The 18,986-nt window shown below is 44.1% G+C and overlaps 1 protein-coding gene across 1 annotated transcript in view; it reads right to left on the reverse strand.

Annotated features, from left to right (window-relative positions):
- MTMR6 (myotubularin related protein 6) overlaps positions 1-18,986 on the reverse strand; it is a 119,254-nt gene that overhangs the window by 33,835 nt on the left and 66,433 nt on the right. Inside the window, exon 11 of the mRNA XM_077484040.1 lies at positions 1,449-1,649. Coding sequence (XP_077340166.1) covers positions 1,449-1,649 — 201 coding nt within the window. The remainder of the gene's footprint in view (positions 1-1,448; positions 1,650-18,986) is intronic.

The raw sequence follows: 18,986 nt of genomic DNA on the forward strand, positions 1-18,986 counted from the left end.
TCTTTACAAAATAGCTCAAGCTCTGCCAGATTTAATGGAGAGCGTCTGTGAACAGCAATTTTTAAGTCTTGCCACAGATTCTCAATTGTATTCAATTCTGGATTTTGACTGGGCCATTCTAACACATGACTATGCTTTGATATAAATCATTCCATTGTAGCTCTGGCTATATGTTTAGGGCCGTTGTCCTGCTGGAAGGTGAACACCTTTGCTCCAGTCTCAAGTCTTTTGCAGACTTTAACAGGTTTTCTTCTAAGACTGCCCTGTGTTTGGCTCCATCCATCTTCCCATTAACTCTGGCCAGCTTCCCCGTCCCTGCTGAAGAAAAGCATCCCCACAACATGATGCTGCCATCACCATGTTTCACGGTGGGGATAGTGTGTTCAGGGTGATGTGCAGTGTTAAGCCCCATACACACTATCAAATTTTCTGCTGATTTTTGTCTTCAGATTTACCAAGACCATATATTATGAGGTCAAACCTTAGGAGTTTCAATTTGTATGCAATCAGGCAAGCCCTTGCACTACATGGCTTTGGTAAATATGAAGACAAAAATCAGCAGAAAATCTGATAGTGTGTATAGGGCTTTAGTTTTCCACTACACATCGCGTTTTGCTTTTAGGCCAAAAAGTTTTTTTTTTTTTTTTGTCTCATTTGACCAGAGCACAATCTTCATGTTTGCTGTGTCCTCCACATGGCTTCTCGCAAACTGCAAAGGGGACTTCTTATGGCTTTCTTTCAACAACGGCTTTCTTTTTTCCACTCTTCCATAAAGGCCAGATTTGTGGAGTGCACCACTAATAATTGTCCTGTGGACAGATTCCCCCACCTGGGCGGTGGCTCTCTGCAGCTACTCCAGAGTTACCATGGGCCTCTTGGCTGCTTCTCTGATTAATGCTCTCCTTGCCCAGCTGGACGGCCATGTCTTGGTAGGTTTGCAGTTATGCCATACTCTCCATTTTTGGATGATGGATTGAACGTTGCTCTGTGAGATGTTCAAAGCTTGGAATAATGTGTTCACTAGGTTTTCTAACAAACCTCTGAGGGCTTCACAGAACAGCTGTATTTATACTGAGGTTAAATTACACACAGGTGGACTCTATTTACTAATTGGGTGACTTCTGAAGGCAATTGGTTCCACTAGATCTAAGTTGGGGCATCAGAGTAAAGGGGGCTGAATACAAATGCATGTCACACTTTTCAGCTATTTATATGTAAAAAAAATTGAAAACCATTTATCATTTTCCTTCCACTTCACAATTATGTGCCACTTTGTGTTTGATCTATTACATAAAATCCCAATAAAATACATTTACGTTTTTGGTTGTAACTTGACAAAAATGTGGAAAATGTCAAGGGGTATGAATAATTTTTCAAGGCACTGTACATGTAAACAGATGGCATAACCAAAATACAGACTTTTTTTTTACCCAGAATGCATCCCTTACCTCAATTCTTCCCGTTCCTTTTCACAATTTCCTATGAAGTTTCCAAACTGACAGGAATGTACATGCTCGTGTATGTGGAGAAGGAATGCTTCATTAAATTCAAAAGCCTGAGGAAACTGCTCAGTGAGATGCCAGACGCACTCTAAAAACTGAGTGAACACCGGAGAAACCTCCTTAGAATCACCATATAATTGCCCACATCTGAAAGAAAGAAGAGAGAAAATGCCTTTCAGAGGGAAATTACATCTTCATCCACATTAAACAAAAATATGATTTTTATAACAGCTTACCTGTAAAAATCCTTTTCTTTGAAGTATCATGGGACACAGAGCCATAGTAGTTACTATGTGGGTTATATAGGCCACCTTTAGGTGATAGACACTGGCACACCCTAAACAGGAAGTTCAACTCCCTATATAACCCCTCCCCCTACAGTGAGTACCTCAGTTTTGTAGCAAAACAATACACGTGTATACCCAAAATTAGGGGAGGCACCTCTGTGTAACGTGATGTACTTAAAAGAAAAGGATTTTTACAGGTAAGCTGTTATAAAAATCCTATTTTCTTAATTTTACGTCACAGAACACAAAGCCATAGTAGTTACTATGTGGGATGTCCCAGAGCAATGCCAACTGAGGGGAGGGAGACACAAACAAAAGTAAGATGCCATCAGTCCTGAGGACCTATACTGCTGTCTGCAGTACACTGCACCCAAAAGTGATAGCCTCATGCCTTCTTACATCCACCCGATAAAATCTGGTGAATATATGGACTGAAGACAAAGTTGCGGCCTTGCAGATTTGAGCCATGGAGGCTTGGTGATGCACTGCCCATGAAGCACTAACAGCCCTGGTGGAGTGCGCTTTGATTGAAAAGGTGGGACCTTCCCTTAAAACCATAAGCTTGAATAATTACTTTCTGGATCCACTTAGAAATAGTAGATTTCGAATCTGCCTGTCCTTTTCTAGGACCTTCAGGCAACAAAAAACAAAAACATCCGATTTTTTTTAATCTGAGTAGTCGTCTTTAAATAGATTTTGACTGCTCTCACTACATCAAGAGAATGTAGCGACCTTTCTTCCGTAGAACAGGGTTCTGGAAAAAAATGAAGGTAGAACAATATCCTGGTTTACATGAAGACCTAAAACCACCTTCGGCAGAAAGCTAGGATAAGGACGCAATACTACCTTATCCTTGTGAATAATTAAATATGGCTCTTTACAAGAAAGACCAGCCAATTCTGATACCCTTCTGGCAGAAGATATGGCAACCAGAAAAAACAATTTCCTTGTCAAAAGGGTCAAGGGATTATTGGCCCAAAAGGCTGTCTTTTTAAACCTGAAAAAAACGAATTCAAGTCCCAAGGTTCTATGGGTGACCTAACCGGCGTATTAATCCATGTCACTCCCTGTATAAAACTACGGACCAGGGAAAGCAAAGCAAGTGATCACTGGAAAATACTGATAAGGCAGAGACCTGGCCCTTGATGGTACTCAAGGCCAGCTTATTTTCTAATCCTATTTACGGAAAGGCAAGGAATATACCTTCTAGGATGCCAACCCCTGGAAACATATGCATTCCAGATTCTATAATAAAATGACTCTGGAAGCTGGCTTCCTTGTATTAATAAAAGGTAGATATCACTGAGCCTGAAAGCCCAAAATTCTTCAGAATGTGGGTTTCAATAGCCAAACCGTTAAATATAGCGTTTGTAAGATAGGATGGAATACTGGTCCCTGCGAGAACAGGTTTGGACATGGAGGTAGGATCCATGCGTCCGCTACCACCATCCTTACGATCAGGGCATAACAAGAACCACCGACTTTTTTTCCTGCTTGATCCTGCAAAGAAGTCATGGTAGCAGAAGAATAGGAGGGAATGCATAAATCAATGAGAACTGTTCCCACAGGGTCACCAATGCATCTGTTCCATATGCGAGTGCATCCCTTGTTCTTGACACAAAGTTGTTTACTTTTTTGTTGAACCTGGACGCAAACAGATCTACGTCCTGAATCCCCCATCTTTGGCATATAGGCAGACAGATTTCGGGGGGAAGGGACCACTCCCCCAAGAACAACTGCTGGCGACTCAAGTAGTCTGCCTGTCAATTCTCTACCCCTGGAATGAAGATTGCCAATATCCGCGGCACCTGCTTTTCTGCCCAAGCTAGGATATGGTTTACCTCTCCCTGGGCTGCATGACTTCTGGTGCATCCTTGGTGAATGACATAAGCCACTGCTGTGGCATTGTTATATTGAATCCTGACAGGACAAATCCTCAACCCGAATGTCCATGCCCTTAGGGCTGGGTGCGCTGCCCGAATCTTTAGAATGTTGATAGACAAGGTCCTTTCAGTTCTCGACCATTTCTCTTGGACAGTCGCCTCTTCCAGGACTGCTCCCCAACCCTTGCAGCTGTTACCATCTTCCAGGTAACTGGTAAGAAGGATTTCCCCTTCTGCAGATTCTTGGATATTTTCCACCAACTGAGGCTCTGATGCACCCTTTGGTGACAGGCGCTTTGGGAAATCTAGCGCTTGGACCTTCTCGTTCCAGGTATACAGGATACTGTTTTGCAGCAATCGTGAATGAGACTGAGCATAGGGAATCGCTTTGAATGAAGCCATCTTTCCCAATAACCTTATGCAAAGACGAATAGAAGGACCCTTCTTTGTCCTGATCACCAGCTCCTTTATTGAACTGATTTTTGCCTGGGGTAAAAGCCACCCTCTTCTGGGCTGTATCTATAACCAGAAGCAAATATTCTTAGTCTTCTTAATGATTTTAAAGAAGATCTCTCTAGGTTGAGGACCCAACCTAGGTATTTCAGGTAGCTGATTATGGAGACCACGCTTTGATCCAAGCGGGCTACCTGTCTATTCAGAGCAGGTCGTTTAGGTATGCTACAATTTTTATCCCTTGAGTCCTTAATCTGGCCAAAGGAAGGTGCAGTAGCTAGACCGAAAACGCAATGCTACAACTGAAAGTGACATTTTTCTACTTAAAAAAGGCAGATATTTTTGATGAGCGCACATGCAGGTATGCACTCTTGATGTCGACTGATGCCAAAAGTTATCCTCCTTATAGGATAGAGACAACAGATTCGATTGAGCACGTGGAAAAAGTGGATATTTCAGGAACCGGTTTAGATCCTTGAGATCTAGCATCGGTCTGACATCCCCATTTGGTCTTTGCACTGTGAAAAGGTTTGAAAAAACCCCAACCCCTGCTCCATCGTGGGGACCGCCATGACCCTTTTTGAGACAAAAGTCGGACTAATGCTTGAAAAAAGGAGGCTTCTTTTTCTCTGCATCTGTGGACCTTTGCCCTGAGGAAAACAAGGAGTCGGGAAATCTCGGAACTCTAGTTCGTAGCCTAGAGCTATTATGGAGACCATCCCTCTGTCTTAAAACTCCTACTGCCAGACCCTTGAGAACTGCAGAAGTCTCCCCCCCCCCCCCCCCCCCCCACTCACTCGAGTCTCACCCACTTCATAAGAGGCTTTAGCATTGTTTTGTATTTTTTTTTTACCCCAGGGCTTCCTTTGTCCCTGGGGTTGACCCTGAGGTCCTCTTGAACCTGACGGTGGAGGCCGTCGTGACTGCCTGAAGGAAAACACCCCTGGCACTGAAGAAAAGGAGGCCATTTAAATGAGGCATGGTTTACTCCTTTTTTTAACTGGCAAAAGGGTACCTTTTACCATCCCCAACAGCCTTTCACCACGGAAAGGAAAAAACAGGCAGGTAGCTTTTGCATGGCCCTTCAGCTGACCACTTTTCAACCATAAGATTCTATGGATATGCCCCAACCCAAACGTAAAGCAAGAGGTTTGCAGAATAGAATCTCTGATTGCGTCAATTGCAAAATACCAAGCCCCTGGCAGCTTGGCTAAATCCTGTGCTAGCTGTTCAGGGAAAACTTTGAATACCTGTCTCAAATGGTCTTTCCGGGACTGACATACCCCAATTGCCGCCACTGCAGGCTGAGCTGCTGAACCTGGCAAAGAGAAAATATTTTTTTAACAGGAATTCCAATTTTTCATCAGATGGATTCCTAAGCATTTCAGCATTGTCAACCGGACAAGTCAAATTTTAATTTACAGAGGAAATAGCAGCGTCAATTGCCGGTATACTCCGCCTCTTAGTAAATTTCTTCCTCCATAGGATAAAGTGTTGAAAAACTTTTTTAGGAGGGAAAGAATGCTTATCTGGGTGATACCACTCAGAATAAATAAGCTTTCCCAGCAATGAATGAACAGGAAAGGTATGCACAGCTTGAGGAGGCTTTAGTGAACCCAAACCAGAAGTGGGCTTTTCAACTGACTCAGTTACAGGTAACTTAAATGTGGAGCAGACCATTTTCAGTAAGAGATTGCACCAGCCTGTGCAGCTGAAGAGGGTCCTTCCCCACTTGATTCCTCAGAAGACGAGTCATCAGTCCCTGAGGGGGATCATCTTTCTTCTCCCAGAGTTTCTCTGTTTGAGGGTCCTATGTGATAGAGGGGGCCCTTAATGCATTTTCTTCTACTTTGTGAAGATGGGATTAAGGTCACTAATATGTCCTCTAATCCACTCATGGCTAAGGAAAAAACCTCCTGAGCAATATATGCAGGGGCCAAAATGCCAGAAGCAGTTGCAACCCCAAACCCCGATGGCTCACTCTTACCAGCCTCCCTAGGTTTTTCAGGGTGAGATGGCTTTGCAGAGGGAGTCCTCTGGGTCCGCAGAGCCTCAGGGAGATCTTTTGGAGCCCTTATTTTTCGGGGCATTTGTACCTCCCCTTCTGCCCATAGTGCTAAGCACAAATGCAGAGGTACTACCAGAAATGCATCCACTGCTGAGCAATATATTTCAGCAACTGCCACTGCTATCAAGGCTCAGTCTAATGCTCAGTAAATGTGCCTGGGAATGACTGTGTCACCCACTCTCACATGCAATCCATCGACTGTGTCCCTTCTTTAGCTGTGTGCGCCTGCAAAAAGCGCACCTTTATAGCTAAGCATGGCCTGCACTTGTGGGCGTTGAACCACGCCAACGCCACGCTGATGTTCCATCCCACCTCTTCCGACCACTCCTTCCGCCTCCTCATATCTTTTTTTAAAAAAAAAGACTGCTTTTCCGTGCAAGCGGGGTCTCTGATCTGACCGGATCGCACGTGGAGGGGGGGCTGAGGCGGAGAGAAGAGGGCAGGTGGATGGAGAGCCGCCGTAATGGCGGCAGGAGCGGTGCGGCATACCGCCGACTGCCCCATGGCCTCTAACGGGAGGAGAAGTTGTGGAGGGACATTCCTAAACAAAAAAAACATTTCCCACATCCTACCTGGACCTTGGGCTTGAAGGAAGTGTCCAGCTTGTGACACTGAGCAAGACTGACAAGCAATGAACAGGTAAGTGCTCTTGACAGCCCGCCGGTGGCGACTTTAGGCATAGAAAACATTAACTTAAAAGGAGACAACCCACATGAATTAGAAAAATGTCTTACCTTATCCAGCTGCAAGGTTCTTTGGTAAAACAGACCCAATCTTCACCGCTAACGGTGGGCTCCGTTAAAAAAGCTTCAGGGACAGGGGCCCCCTTTTCATCGGGGGATCCACAGCCCAGAGCCTGTAAAAAGCACCCCACCAGGAATATGGCTGTAAAAAACAAATACTGGATCCTGGGGTCCAGCTCTCTAAAAAGAGAAGCGTTACAGGTAAAACCTTGTTTCTTTGACACAAGGCCCAGGTACCATTCAATTCGGCCTGGAAAAGTCACTTTGAATGGATCCGGTTGCATGGCTTGCCCCAGCAAGGAATATTCCAGCCGAATTCAGCACAGCACACCTTTACTCGTGACCAACATCTAAGACACTGACGAAAAAAACGGAGGCACGCCCTGTAGGGGGAGGGGTTATATAGGGAGTCAAGCTTCCTGTTTAGGGTGTGCCAGTGTCCATCACCTAAAGGTGGCCTATATAACCCACACTACTATGGCTCTGTGTCCCGTGATGTACGATTAAGAAACTTACTTTTTACAGAGCTAAACGTATCCTTTTCAGATAAAATTCATTCACAGAGAGCCATTACATCTGTGTGGATGAGCGCAGCACAAGGGGGTCATAGAGGTGAAACCACATCACACAGGAGCCAATAAAATTACCTTTATCAAAATTATAGTGATACAATAGTAACAAAAATGTATTTACTGCATCCTGTGGGCTTTGAATGCTCTTTTTATATTGATATTCAGATGTTAAGAAATTAGAATGGTTACTGAGGAAAAGGGAGTACCAGTATCTGTGTTCCTTTGTAAAGTAAACAGAAAGAAACACAGAAACATAGAAGACTGACTGCAGAAAAAAGACTAAGTGGTCCATCAAGTGTGCCCCATTTAAAGAAAATGTGTGTGTGTGAATATATATATGTATATATATATATATATATATATATATATATATATATATATATATTTTTACTCTGATGTCCTGTTATAGATCTATGTACATATACAACAGGTAAAATAAGTATTAAACACGTCACCATTTTTCTAGGTACAGTGATACCTCGGTTCACGAACAGAAGAGTTCACAAAAGTTAGCTTTGGTACGCAAGCTCTGCTTCAGTTCACAAACACGAGCCGTGGCCATCTTCCCTGCTCTGACACGTGGTCATGACTTCTTGTAGGTGAGATTGTGGTCACAAAAACACTGAAAGTGTCCTTTGATGACGCTCTGGAGGAGGGGTGAAACGCGTTGACACTTCCACTTCATGCTAACCATTGGCGAAATTTCCGCCTCCGTAGAACTCACGCCATTCAGCGGTGGACTCGGATGTTCTTACTGATGCCTGTTTTTTGCCAGTGATCCTGTAAGTGGCGCCTAGCTTTTGCATTTTTATTTTATCCTAGCGGTATTTCACTATAAGCTCTCTCTTTGTTTCCCCATCTATGGAGTGTGGTGTATCATTGCAGTCATAAAGCAACCTCTCTGGAGAAGCCTTTGAGCAATCATCCTACATACTCGAGATCAATAGATCACAGTCAATTTGACCCCTAGACTGTAAAGCTGAGGGTCCATTGTTTCTGGTGAGTGGGGTCACCGAAGGGAGAGTGTTGGCAGCTCACACATTTTTCGAGTTTGGAGCATCGTTGCACTTTATTCTATCATCATATGAGCACCAAGCACTTTAATGATTTGTACAGATTTGCTTATATAATAATATATATTTTTGCTTGCATATTTATTTGTATAGCACAAGTATACTGATTTATATGGTATTAGTCACTATATCATTGAATTGTTTATATTATTACATTCTGCTAGTGCAGTTTAATTTTTCTTTCTATGGGAAAATTTGCTTTGGTTCACTGTAAATATATTTCTAAAGGTGCTGTTGACATGAAATTCTTACCACATGTTGGTAACAAGCCATGCAAACCACACATACAAAGAAACCAAAACAAATAAGTTCAGAAATTAAGTTATGTATAATAAAAAGGAATGACACAGGGAAAAGGTATTGAACATGTGAAGAAAGGGAGGTGTAAAAAGGCATGGAAAGCCAAAACACCAGCTGAAATTTATCAGTAATTAGAAAGCAATCCTGCCCCTTGTCAGTGCAAATTAATATCAGCTGGTTCAGTCTCAACTGATGGCATATAAAAAAGGTGTCTCATTACCAAGGTGTCACACAAGAAACATCTCTTGATGGGTTAAAGCAAAGAGATCTCTCAAGACCTTGGCAACCTTATTGTTGCAAAATACCAATGGCATTGGTTACATAAGGATTTCCTTCCCCTGTTGAGGCCATAATCCGCAAGTGGAAAGAATATCAATTTCACCATGAACTGGCCTTGACCAGGTGCTCCTCACAAGATTTTTGACAGAGGAGTCAAAATAATTATTATAAGAGTTGTCCAAGAGCCAAGGACCACTTGTGGAAAGCTTCAGAAAGACCTCAAGAAAAAGCATGTTGAAGCTTGTTTAAAGTTTGCTGCACAACATTTAAACAAGCCTGTGAAATACTGGGAGAATATAGTCTGGTTAGATGAGACCAAAATTGTACTCTTTGGATGCCATAATATATACCATGTTTGGAGGTCAAATGTCACTGTGCGACACCCCAAAAAAACTATACCAACAGTGAAGTTTGGAGGTGGGAATATCATGGTGTGGGGCTGTTTTTCAGCATACGGCACTGCCAAACTTCATGTCATTGAAGGAAGGATGAATAGAAAAAAAAAACACAAATTCTTGCTAAAAAATCTGCTGCCATCAACCAGGATGATGAAGATGAAACGACAGTGGACATTTCAGCAAGACAATGATCCCAAACACAAAGCCAATGGGAACTCTCAATTGGTTTCAAAGAAAGAAAATAAAGCTGCTAGAATGGCCCAGCCTATCACCTGACTTAGAATAGAAAATCTATGGAAAGAACTAAAGATTAAGAGGCCCACTGAACCTTCAAGATTTGAAGATGCTTTGTGTGGAAGAATGGGCCAAAATCACATCTGAGCAATGCATGTGACTAGTTTCTCCACACAGGAGGCATCTTGAAGCCGTCATTACCAAAAAGGATTTTGTGAGAAGTATTAAATATATTTCAGTTAGCATGTTCAATACTTTTTCCCTGTGTCATTCCATTTTGATCACACAGAACTTATTTTCTGAATTTATTTGTTTTGGTGTCTTTGTATATATGGATTGCATGGGTTGTTACCGACATGTAGTGAAAATTTCATGTCAATAGCACCTTTAGTAATATATTTACCTAGAAAAATTGTGATGTCTTCAATACTTATTTTACCCGCTGTCTGTCCCCAAGCATATTGGAATCCACTAAAGTCCCATACACACCATCAGCTTTTCTGCAGATTTTTTCCTTCAGATTTACCAAAACCATATAATATGAGTTTAGGAGTTTCAATTGGTATGCAATCAGGCAGGCCCTTCTACTACATGGTTTTGGTAAATCTGAAAGAAAAAAAATAAGCAGAAAATCTGATAGTGTGTATGGGGCTTTACTGTTGATTGACTCGCTACCTCTATTCTATTCCAAGCATTAACTACTCTTTCAGTAAAATAATACTTTCTAAGATTAGTTTTGAGCTTTGCTCCTGCTAATTTGGCGTCATGTTTCTATGTTCTTAATATTAGCTTCATATTGAAAACCCTGCCCTCCTGAACCTTAATTACCCCATTGATGTACTTAAAAGTTTTAGTCAAGTCTCCCCTTTCCCTTCAGACTGTACATATTGAGCTTCTGAAATCTCTCTCGATATGCTTATCCTCCAGACATTTCACCATTTTTGTTAGCCATCTCTGAGCTCATCCTATCCTACCAATATCTTTCTGTAAGTGATGTCTTCAGAACTGGACACAGTATTCCTACTGGTGACCCCTCTAGTGATACATCCTAGAATTCTATTTACTTTTTGAATTGCATGGCAACAGACTGATCATTCTGCAATCATCTGAACTAAGTACTCCCAAATCTCTGTAATGCTAGTCAACACTGTACCCCCAATGTTGTACTCTTTAAAGGGATTTTTTCCCTAGGTGCATCATTTTACATTTAGAAACATTGAACTACATGTTCCATGTTATAGACACTGCCAGGGATATTGACCCTATTACACACCTTTGTGTCACCAGCAAAAAGACGTACCTTGTCTTCCAAACCTTTAATTACTTACATATATTAAATAGAACACAACCTAGTACGTAGCTTTATGGTGCACCACTAGCGACTCTGTTCCAAATGAACCCCAACAACCACACTCTGATATCTATACTTTAGTCATCTGTATATCCACTGAACCACCTAAGAGTTGGACCCCTTTCACACTGAGGCAGTTTTCAGGCATTAAAGTGCTCCCAAAACGCCTCTGCCCATTGCAATGAATAGGTAGTGCTCCCAAAGCGCCTGAAAAGCGATTTTGAAGCGCCGCAACATGGGCATTTTTAACCCCTTCTTTGGGGTTAAAAGAGCCCCACTAGCAGCCAGAAAGCGCTGCTTTTTGCTATAATAAATATCCCCAAAAAATATTTTAAAATATTTTTTTCCCCCAGTTTAGGCCAATACGTATTCTTCTACATATTTTTGGTAAAAAAAATAAAATAAATCACAATAAGCATTTATTGATTTATTTGCGGAAAAGTTATAGCATCTACAAAATAGGGGATAGTTTTATTGCATATTTATCTATATTTTTTTTTGTGTGCTAGTAATGGCGGCGATCAGCGATTTTTATCGTAACTGCGATATTATGGCAGACAGATCAGACACTTTTGGCCATTTTGGAACCATTCACATTTATACAGCGATCAGTGAGATTAAAAATACATTGGATTACTGTGTAAATGTGACTGGCAGTGAAGGGGTTAACCAGGAGGGGGCGCTGAAGGGGTTAAGTGTGTCCTAGGGATGTGCTCTAACTAAAGGGGGGATGGGCTACGTGTGTCACGACACTGATCACCGCTCCTTATCACAGGGAGCAGTGATCAGTGTCCTGTCACTAGGAAGAATGGGGAAATGCTTGTTTACATCAGCATTTCTCCATTCTTCCTCTCTGTGAGATGATTGTGGCTATCCTCGTGGACATAGAGTCCACGGGACCTGTGATCACACTCGTGGAGCTCGCAGCGGGCACTCGCTCACAATGTTGCGTCTTAAAGGGCAATGTACAGGTACGTTAATATGCCTGTCCGTGCCATTCTGCCGAAGTATATATCGGCGTGAGCCGGTCCGGTCGGCAAGTGGTTAAAGAGGTTGCAAACCTGCATGGGGAAGTTGCACCTATAGGCAAGCCTAGAATAAAGCTTACCTAAAGGTACTGTAACTATCTCCTAAACGTGCGCTGTTCAGGAGATATTCATTGTTTATGGAATAAAAACAGTACACAGGTTTTTGACAAAATAATTTATTAAATCAGCTCCTGTGTCTCTTCTGATTTCTTCTCTCCTCTCCGGCTCTTCTTCGTCTTCTGGCCATGTCTTCTTCCTCTGCCGGTTCTCCTCTGCTGATGTCTTCTAGCCCTCTATGGTTCTCCTCCTCTGTCTACTGTCTTCTGCCTTTGCCGGGTCTGTTCTTCCTCCGATGTTGACTCGATGCTCTCTCCTGCCCCTTATGACGTCACCGCCCGTGGCATGATGGTATAAGTAGTGGCACACGGCTGACCCAGCTTTCGAGTGGGAGAACCGGCAGAAAAATAAGACATCACCAGAAGACGGAGCAGAACTGGAGAGGGGTGAAGAAATCAGAAGAGAAGCCAGAGCTGATTTAAAAAATTATTTTGTCAAAAACCTGTGTACTGTTTTTATTATTGGCACTTTTTTTTTTTTTTAGGTGAATGAGTAGGGGTACAATACTCATTCACATAGGGTGAGGGGCAGGGATCTGGGGGCCCTCTTGTTAAAGGGGGCTTCCAGAGTCTGATAAGCACTCGTCAACCACCGGCCAGGACTAGGTGCTTTGGGGCGGGGGCGCAGTGCCCCCCTGCCCCAAAGCACCCACCCCCCCCCATGTTGAGGGCATGTGGCCTGGTATGGTTCAGAAGGCGGGGGGCACTCGCTCGTCCCCACCCCCTTTCCTGACCTGCTGGGCTTTTTTTTAATTTGGCGTGGATTTACTCTTCAAGATCCTGAGAGCACAAGTCGCATGTCAAAGTCGGATCAGTTAAGACGATGATCCGGCTTTGATCAAACTTCAACGATATCCAATGGGCTAAAGTAGGATCAAAGTCGGACCAAAATAGCAGAGGAACTTTTTTTAAAGTTGGACCAGTTATGACGGCTCTCATAGGGAAACATTGATTTGCATACGTCATGCGATATGAGCTCCCAATGTTGGAGTGTTTGTTGTAAAAGTGTGAACCAGTCCTAAGGCTCGGTTCACACTGCAGCGACTTGAGATCCGACTTGTGAAACCCCAAGTCATGTGACATGTGAAATCCCATTTCGTTTGTGCATCTTTGGAAAGGGTCTGGGACTTTTTTTTCTCGTGCTTTCCGTGTAATAGACTTAAATGGAATCACACCAGAAATCAAGTGTTGTGTTTATGATGCGATTTCTGATGTATTTTGCGTTTTTCTTTTTCCATTTAAACACTGTATATAGCTGGTTGGTAAATGGTTCAGGAATGGGGAGGGGGCATTCGCTTGTCCCATCCCTTTCCTGACCTGCCGGGTTGCATGCTGGGATAAGGGTCTGGTATGGATTTTGGGGGGGACCCCACACCATTTTAAAAAAAATGTTGGTGGGGGTCCCCTCTAAATCCATAACAGACCCCCATGCCGTTTTTTTTAACAATTTTTTTTTTTTGTTGCAGGTCATTTTGTTTTTTTTACATTTAGCTGTCAGCGGGGAACCCTTTGCAGCCTACCCTTCTGGGAAGGCTTTCATCAAGGTTTAACAGTATGTCTATGGAAATGTTTGACCATTCTTCCAGAAGTGCATTTGTGAGGTCAGACACTGATGTTCAATGAGAAGGCCTGGCTCACAGTCTCCACTCGAATTCATCCCAAATTTGTTCGGGTTGAGGTCAGGACTCTGTGCAGGCCAGTCAAATTCATCCACCCCAAACTCACTCATCCATGATTTTATGGACCTTACCTGCTAAGGGTGGGCCAACTCAATATTAAACCCTATGGACTAAGACTGGGATGACCTTAAAGTTCATGTGCATATAAAGGCAGGCATCCCAAAACTTTTGACAATATAGTGTAGCTGAAACCAGCAACTGTGATATACAGATCAGGGCCTCAGGTGTCAGTCCCATCTCTAAGGCTGCATTCACACTTGAGGGTTTAAAAGTCGTGTGTTTTTACCGCGATTTTGCAGTGATTTTTCCCACGTTTTTGTACAGGTCACCAATATAAAAAGCAGAAAAATGTCTAAAAAAAAAAAAAAAAAAAACGGCTCATTGGTTGTATGAGCAACACTTCCAATTTCCGTCCCATAATTAAAGTCCATTTATTAGTTCTCGAGAAACCTCAGCTCGGTCTCACATACATGCCGAAGCACAAACTTATTCCCCTCTGTGGTATTAACCACTTGCCGACCGCCTCACGCCGATGTACGTCATCAGAATGGCACGGGCAGGCATAAGCACGTACATGTACGTGCTTTGCCTCCCGCGGGTCGGGGGCCCGATCGGGCCCCCGCCCGGTGCCTGCGGCGGTCGGTTTTCGTTCGGGAGCGATCCCGGACGAGGGGACGGCCATTCATTCATGGCCACCCCCTCGCGATCGCTCCCGACGAATGGAAATCCCCGGTGACATCACTTCCTCTCCTGTAATGTAAACACAGGAGAGGAAGTGATGTATTCTCTCCTCCGTGTCGGTATTTTTCGTTCCGACACGGAGGAGAGCGGATCAGTGAGTTGCACCAACACATCCCACACACAGTAGAACATGCCAGGCACACTCACACCCCCCCTTTACCCCCCGATCACCCCCCCAATTACCCCTGCCCCCCAGTCACAGTGACACCAATGTCATTTATTTTTTTTTTTTTTTTTTTTTTGCATTGGTGTCATTTGTGACTGTAATAACTGTTAGGGCAGTTAGGGTTAGCCCCCTTTAGTTCTAATGTACCCCCCTAACCCCCCCAATAAAGGTTTAACCCCGTGATCACCCCCCGTCGCCAGTGTCACTAAGGCTGGGTTCACATTGCAGCGGTTTATGAGAACGAATGTGATTCGCACCGCACTGCAGTGCAAATCACATCCGATCTCTGTGCGATTCGAGTTCAGCCATTCGCCGCACCCGCCGCACCCGCCACACCCGCCGCACCCGCCGCAAATTCGCACGGGACCCTTTTTTTGGCCCGCAGCAGAATCGGATCGCATGGGTGTTCACACCATGCGATCCGAGTTTGCAGATCGCACTGCGATATGCGAACTGATCTGGGGGTGTCAGTAACATTTCACTGACACTCCCAGCAGTTCGCATAGGGCAGTGTGAACTGCCGCCGGGAGGCATGCGATGCGGGAACCCGCCGCGGATTCGCGGCGTTTCCGCATCGCTCCAGTGTGAACCCAGCCTAATAAGCGATCATTTTTCTGATCGCCGTATTAGTGTCACAGGTGACGCTAGTTAGGCAGGTAGGTATTTAGGTTCGCCGCAGCTTTTTATAGCGCTAGGGACCCCCATATACTACCGCATAAAGCCCCCTGATTGCCCCCTAGTTAACCCTTTCACCAGTGATCACCATATAACTGTTACAGGTGACGCTGGTTGGTTAGTTATTTTTTTATAGTTTCAGGGCACCCGCCATTTATTACCTAATAAAGGTTTAACCCCCTGATCACCCGGCAGGTGTCATTTGTGACTAATAACTGTTAGGGCAGTTAGGGTTAGCCCCCTTTAGTTCTAAGGTACCCCCCTAACCCCCCCAATAAAGGTTTAACCCCGTGATCACCCCCCGTCGCCAGTGTCACTAAGGCTGGGTTCACATTGCAGCGGTTTATGAGAACGGATGTGATTCGCACCGCACTGCAGTGCAAATCACATCCGATCTCTGTGCGATTCGAGTTCAGCTATACAGATAGTATGGCTGAATTCGTGTCGCACCCGCCGCACCCGCCGCAAACTCGCACGGGACCCTTTTTTTGGTCCGCAGCAGAATCGGATCGCATGGGTGTTCACACCATGCGATCCAAGTTTGCAGATCGCACTGCGATATGCGAACTGATCTGGGGGTGTCATTAACATTTCACTGACACTCCCAGCAGTTCGCATAGGGCAGTGTGAACTGCCGCCGGGAGGCATGCGATGCGGGAACCCGCCGCGCATTCGTGGCGTTCCCGCATCGCTCCAGTGTGAACCCAGCCTAATAAGCGATCGTTTTTCTGATCGCTGTATTAGTGTCACAGGTGACGCTAGTTAGGCAGGTAGGTATTTAGGTTCGCCGCAGCTTTTTATAGCGCCAGGGACCCCCATATACTACCGCATAAAGCCCCCTGATTGCCCCCTAGTTAACCCTTTCACCAGTGATCACCATATAACTGTTACAGGTGACGCTGGTTGGTTAGTTATTTTTTTATAGTTTCAGGGCACCCGCCATTTATTACCTAGTCTCACTAGTGTACCCCTAAATTTAGGGGTGTCTACTTTCTAAAATGGGGTCATTTGGGGGGGGGGGTTTGTGCCATCTTGGCATTTTATGGCCTTCAAAACTGTAACGCCCTTAGAAAGCCTGAAGGCGGTGCTTGGTTTTTGGGGCCCCGTACGCGGCTAGGCTCCCAAAAAGTCCCACATATGTGGTATCCCCGTACTCAGGAGAAGCAGCAGAATTTATTTTGGGGTGTCATTTCACATATGCCCATGGCATGCGTGAGCAATATATCATTTAGTGACAACTTTGTGAAAAAAAAAAAAAGTTTGTAATTTTCCCGCAACTTGTGGCAAAATATAAAATATTCCATGGACTCAACATGCCTCTCAGCAAATAGCTTGGGGTGTCTACTTTCTAAAATGGGGTCATTTGTGGGGGTTTTGTGCCATCTTGGCATTTTATGGCCTTCAAAACTGTAATAGGTAGTGAGAAGTGAACTCAAAAAATTACGCCCTTAGAAAGCCTGAAGGCGGTGCTTGGTTTTCGGGGCCCCGTACGCGGCTAGGCTCCCAAAAAGTCCCACATATGTGGTATCCCCGTACTCAGGAGAAGCAGCAGAATTTATTTTGGGGTGTCATTTCACATATGCCCATGGCATGCATGAGCAATATATCATTTAGTGACAACTTTGTGAAAAAAAAAAAAAAAAAAAAAAAGTTTGTAATTTTCCCGCAACTTGTGGCAAAATATAAAATATTCCATGGACTCAACATGCCTCTCAGCAAATAGCTTGGGGTGTCTACTTTCTAAAATGGGGTCATTTGTGGGGGTTTTGTGCCATCTTGGCATTTTATGGCCTTCAAAACTGTAATAGGTAGTGAGAAGTGAACTCAAAAAATTACGCCCTTAGAAAGCCTGAAGGCGGTGCTTGGTTTTCGGGGCCCCGTACGCGGCTAGGCTCCCAAAAAGTCCCACATATGTGGTATCCCCGTACTCAGGAGAAGCAGCAGAATTTATTTTGGGGTGTCATTTCACATATGCCCATGGCATGCATGAGCAATATATCATTTAGTGACAACTTTGTGAAAAAAAAAAAAAAAAAAAAAAAGTTTGTAATTTTCCCGCAACTTGTGGCAAAATATAAAATATTCCATGGACTCAACATGCCTCTCAGCAAATAGCTTGGGGTGTCTACTTTCTAAAATGGGGTCATTTGTGGGGGTTTTGTGCCATCTTGGCATTTTATGGCCTTCAAAACTGTAATAGGTAGTGAGGCGTGAAATCAAAAATTTACGCCCTTAGAAAGCCTGAAGGCGGTGCTTGGTTTTCGGGGCCCTGTACGCGGCTAGGCTCCCAAAAAGTCCCACATATGTGGTATCCCCGTACTCAGGAGAAGCAGCAGAATTTATTTTGGGGTGTCATTTCACATACGCCCATAGCATGTGTGAGCAATATATCATTTAGTGACAACTTTGTGTAAAAAAAAAAAAAAAATTTTTTTTTTGTCATTATTCAATCGCTTGAGGCAAAAAAATAAAATATTCAATGGGCTCAACATGCCTCTTATCAATTTCCTTAGGGGGTCTACTTTCCAAAATGGGGTCATTTGGGGGGGTTTTGTACTGCCCTGTCATTTTAGCACCTCAAGAAATGAGATAGACAGTCGTAAACTAAAAGCTGCGTAAATTCCAGAAAACGTACCTTAGTTTGTAGATGTGACAACTTTTGCGCAAACCAATAAATATACAATTATTGACTTTTTTTTTACCAAAGACATGTGGCTGAATACATTTTGGCCTAAATGTATGACTAAAATTGAGTTTATTGGATTTTTCTAATAACAAAAAGTAGAAAATATCATTTTTTTTCAAAATTTGCGGTCTTTTTACGTTTATATCGCAAAAAATAAAAATCGCAGAGGCAATCAAATACCATCAAAAGAAAGCTCTATTTGTGGGAAGAAAAGGACGCAAATTTTGTTTGGGTACAACATTGCATGACCGCGCAATTACCAGTTAAAGCAGCGCAGTGCCAAAGTGTAAAAAGACCTCTGGTCATTTACCAGCAAAATGGTCCGGTCTGAAAGTGGTTAAAGCGGAGGTCCACCCTAAAGTGGACCTTCCGCTCATCGGAAACCCTCCCCCCCTCCGGTGCCACAATCGGCACCTTTCAGGGGGAGGGGGGTGCAGTTACCTGGATAATCCAGGTAAGTGCACCCACTTCCGGGATAGCTCTCTGCGGAAAGGGGCGTAACTTACGCCCCTTTCCGCAAGTGCCCGCCCCTTCCCGCAAGTGCCCCGCTGCCTGCTGGGAAACACACAGATCCCAGAGGCAGCGGGGAGCGTCCTTATTGCGCAGCGCGATTCGCGCATGCGCAGTAGGGAAACCGGGAAATGAAGCCGAAAGGCTCCATTTCCTGATTCCCATACCCAAGATGGCGGCGGCAGGACCCGACAGACGACCTAGAGATCGGCTTCGGGTGCCGACATCGCGGGCGCGCTGGA

The sequence above is a fragment of the Lithobates pipiens genome, unplaced genomic scaffold (genome assembly GCF_037356315.1).
Source record: "Lithobates pipiens isolate NorthernLeopardFrog02 unplaced genomic scaffold, aLitPip1_a1.2 Scaffold_16, whole genome shotgun sequence".
NCBI lineage: Eukaryota > Metazoa > Chordata > Amphibia > Anura > Ranidae > Lithobates > Lithobates pipiens.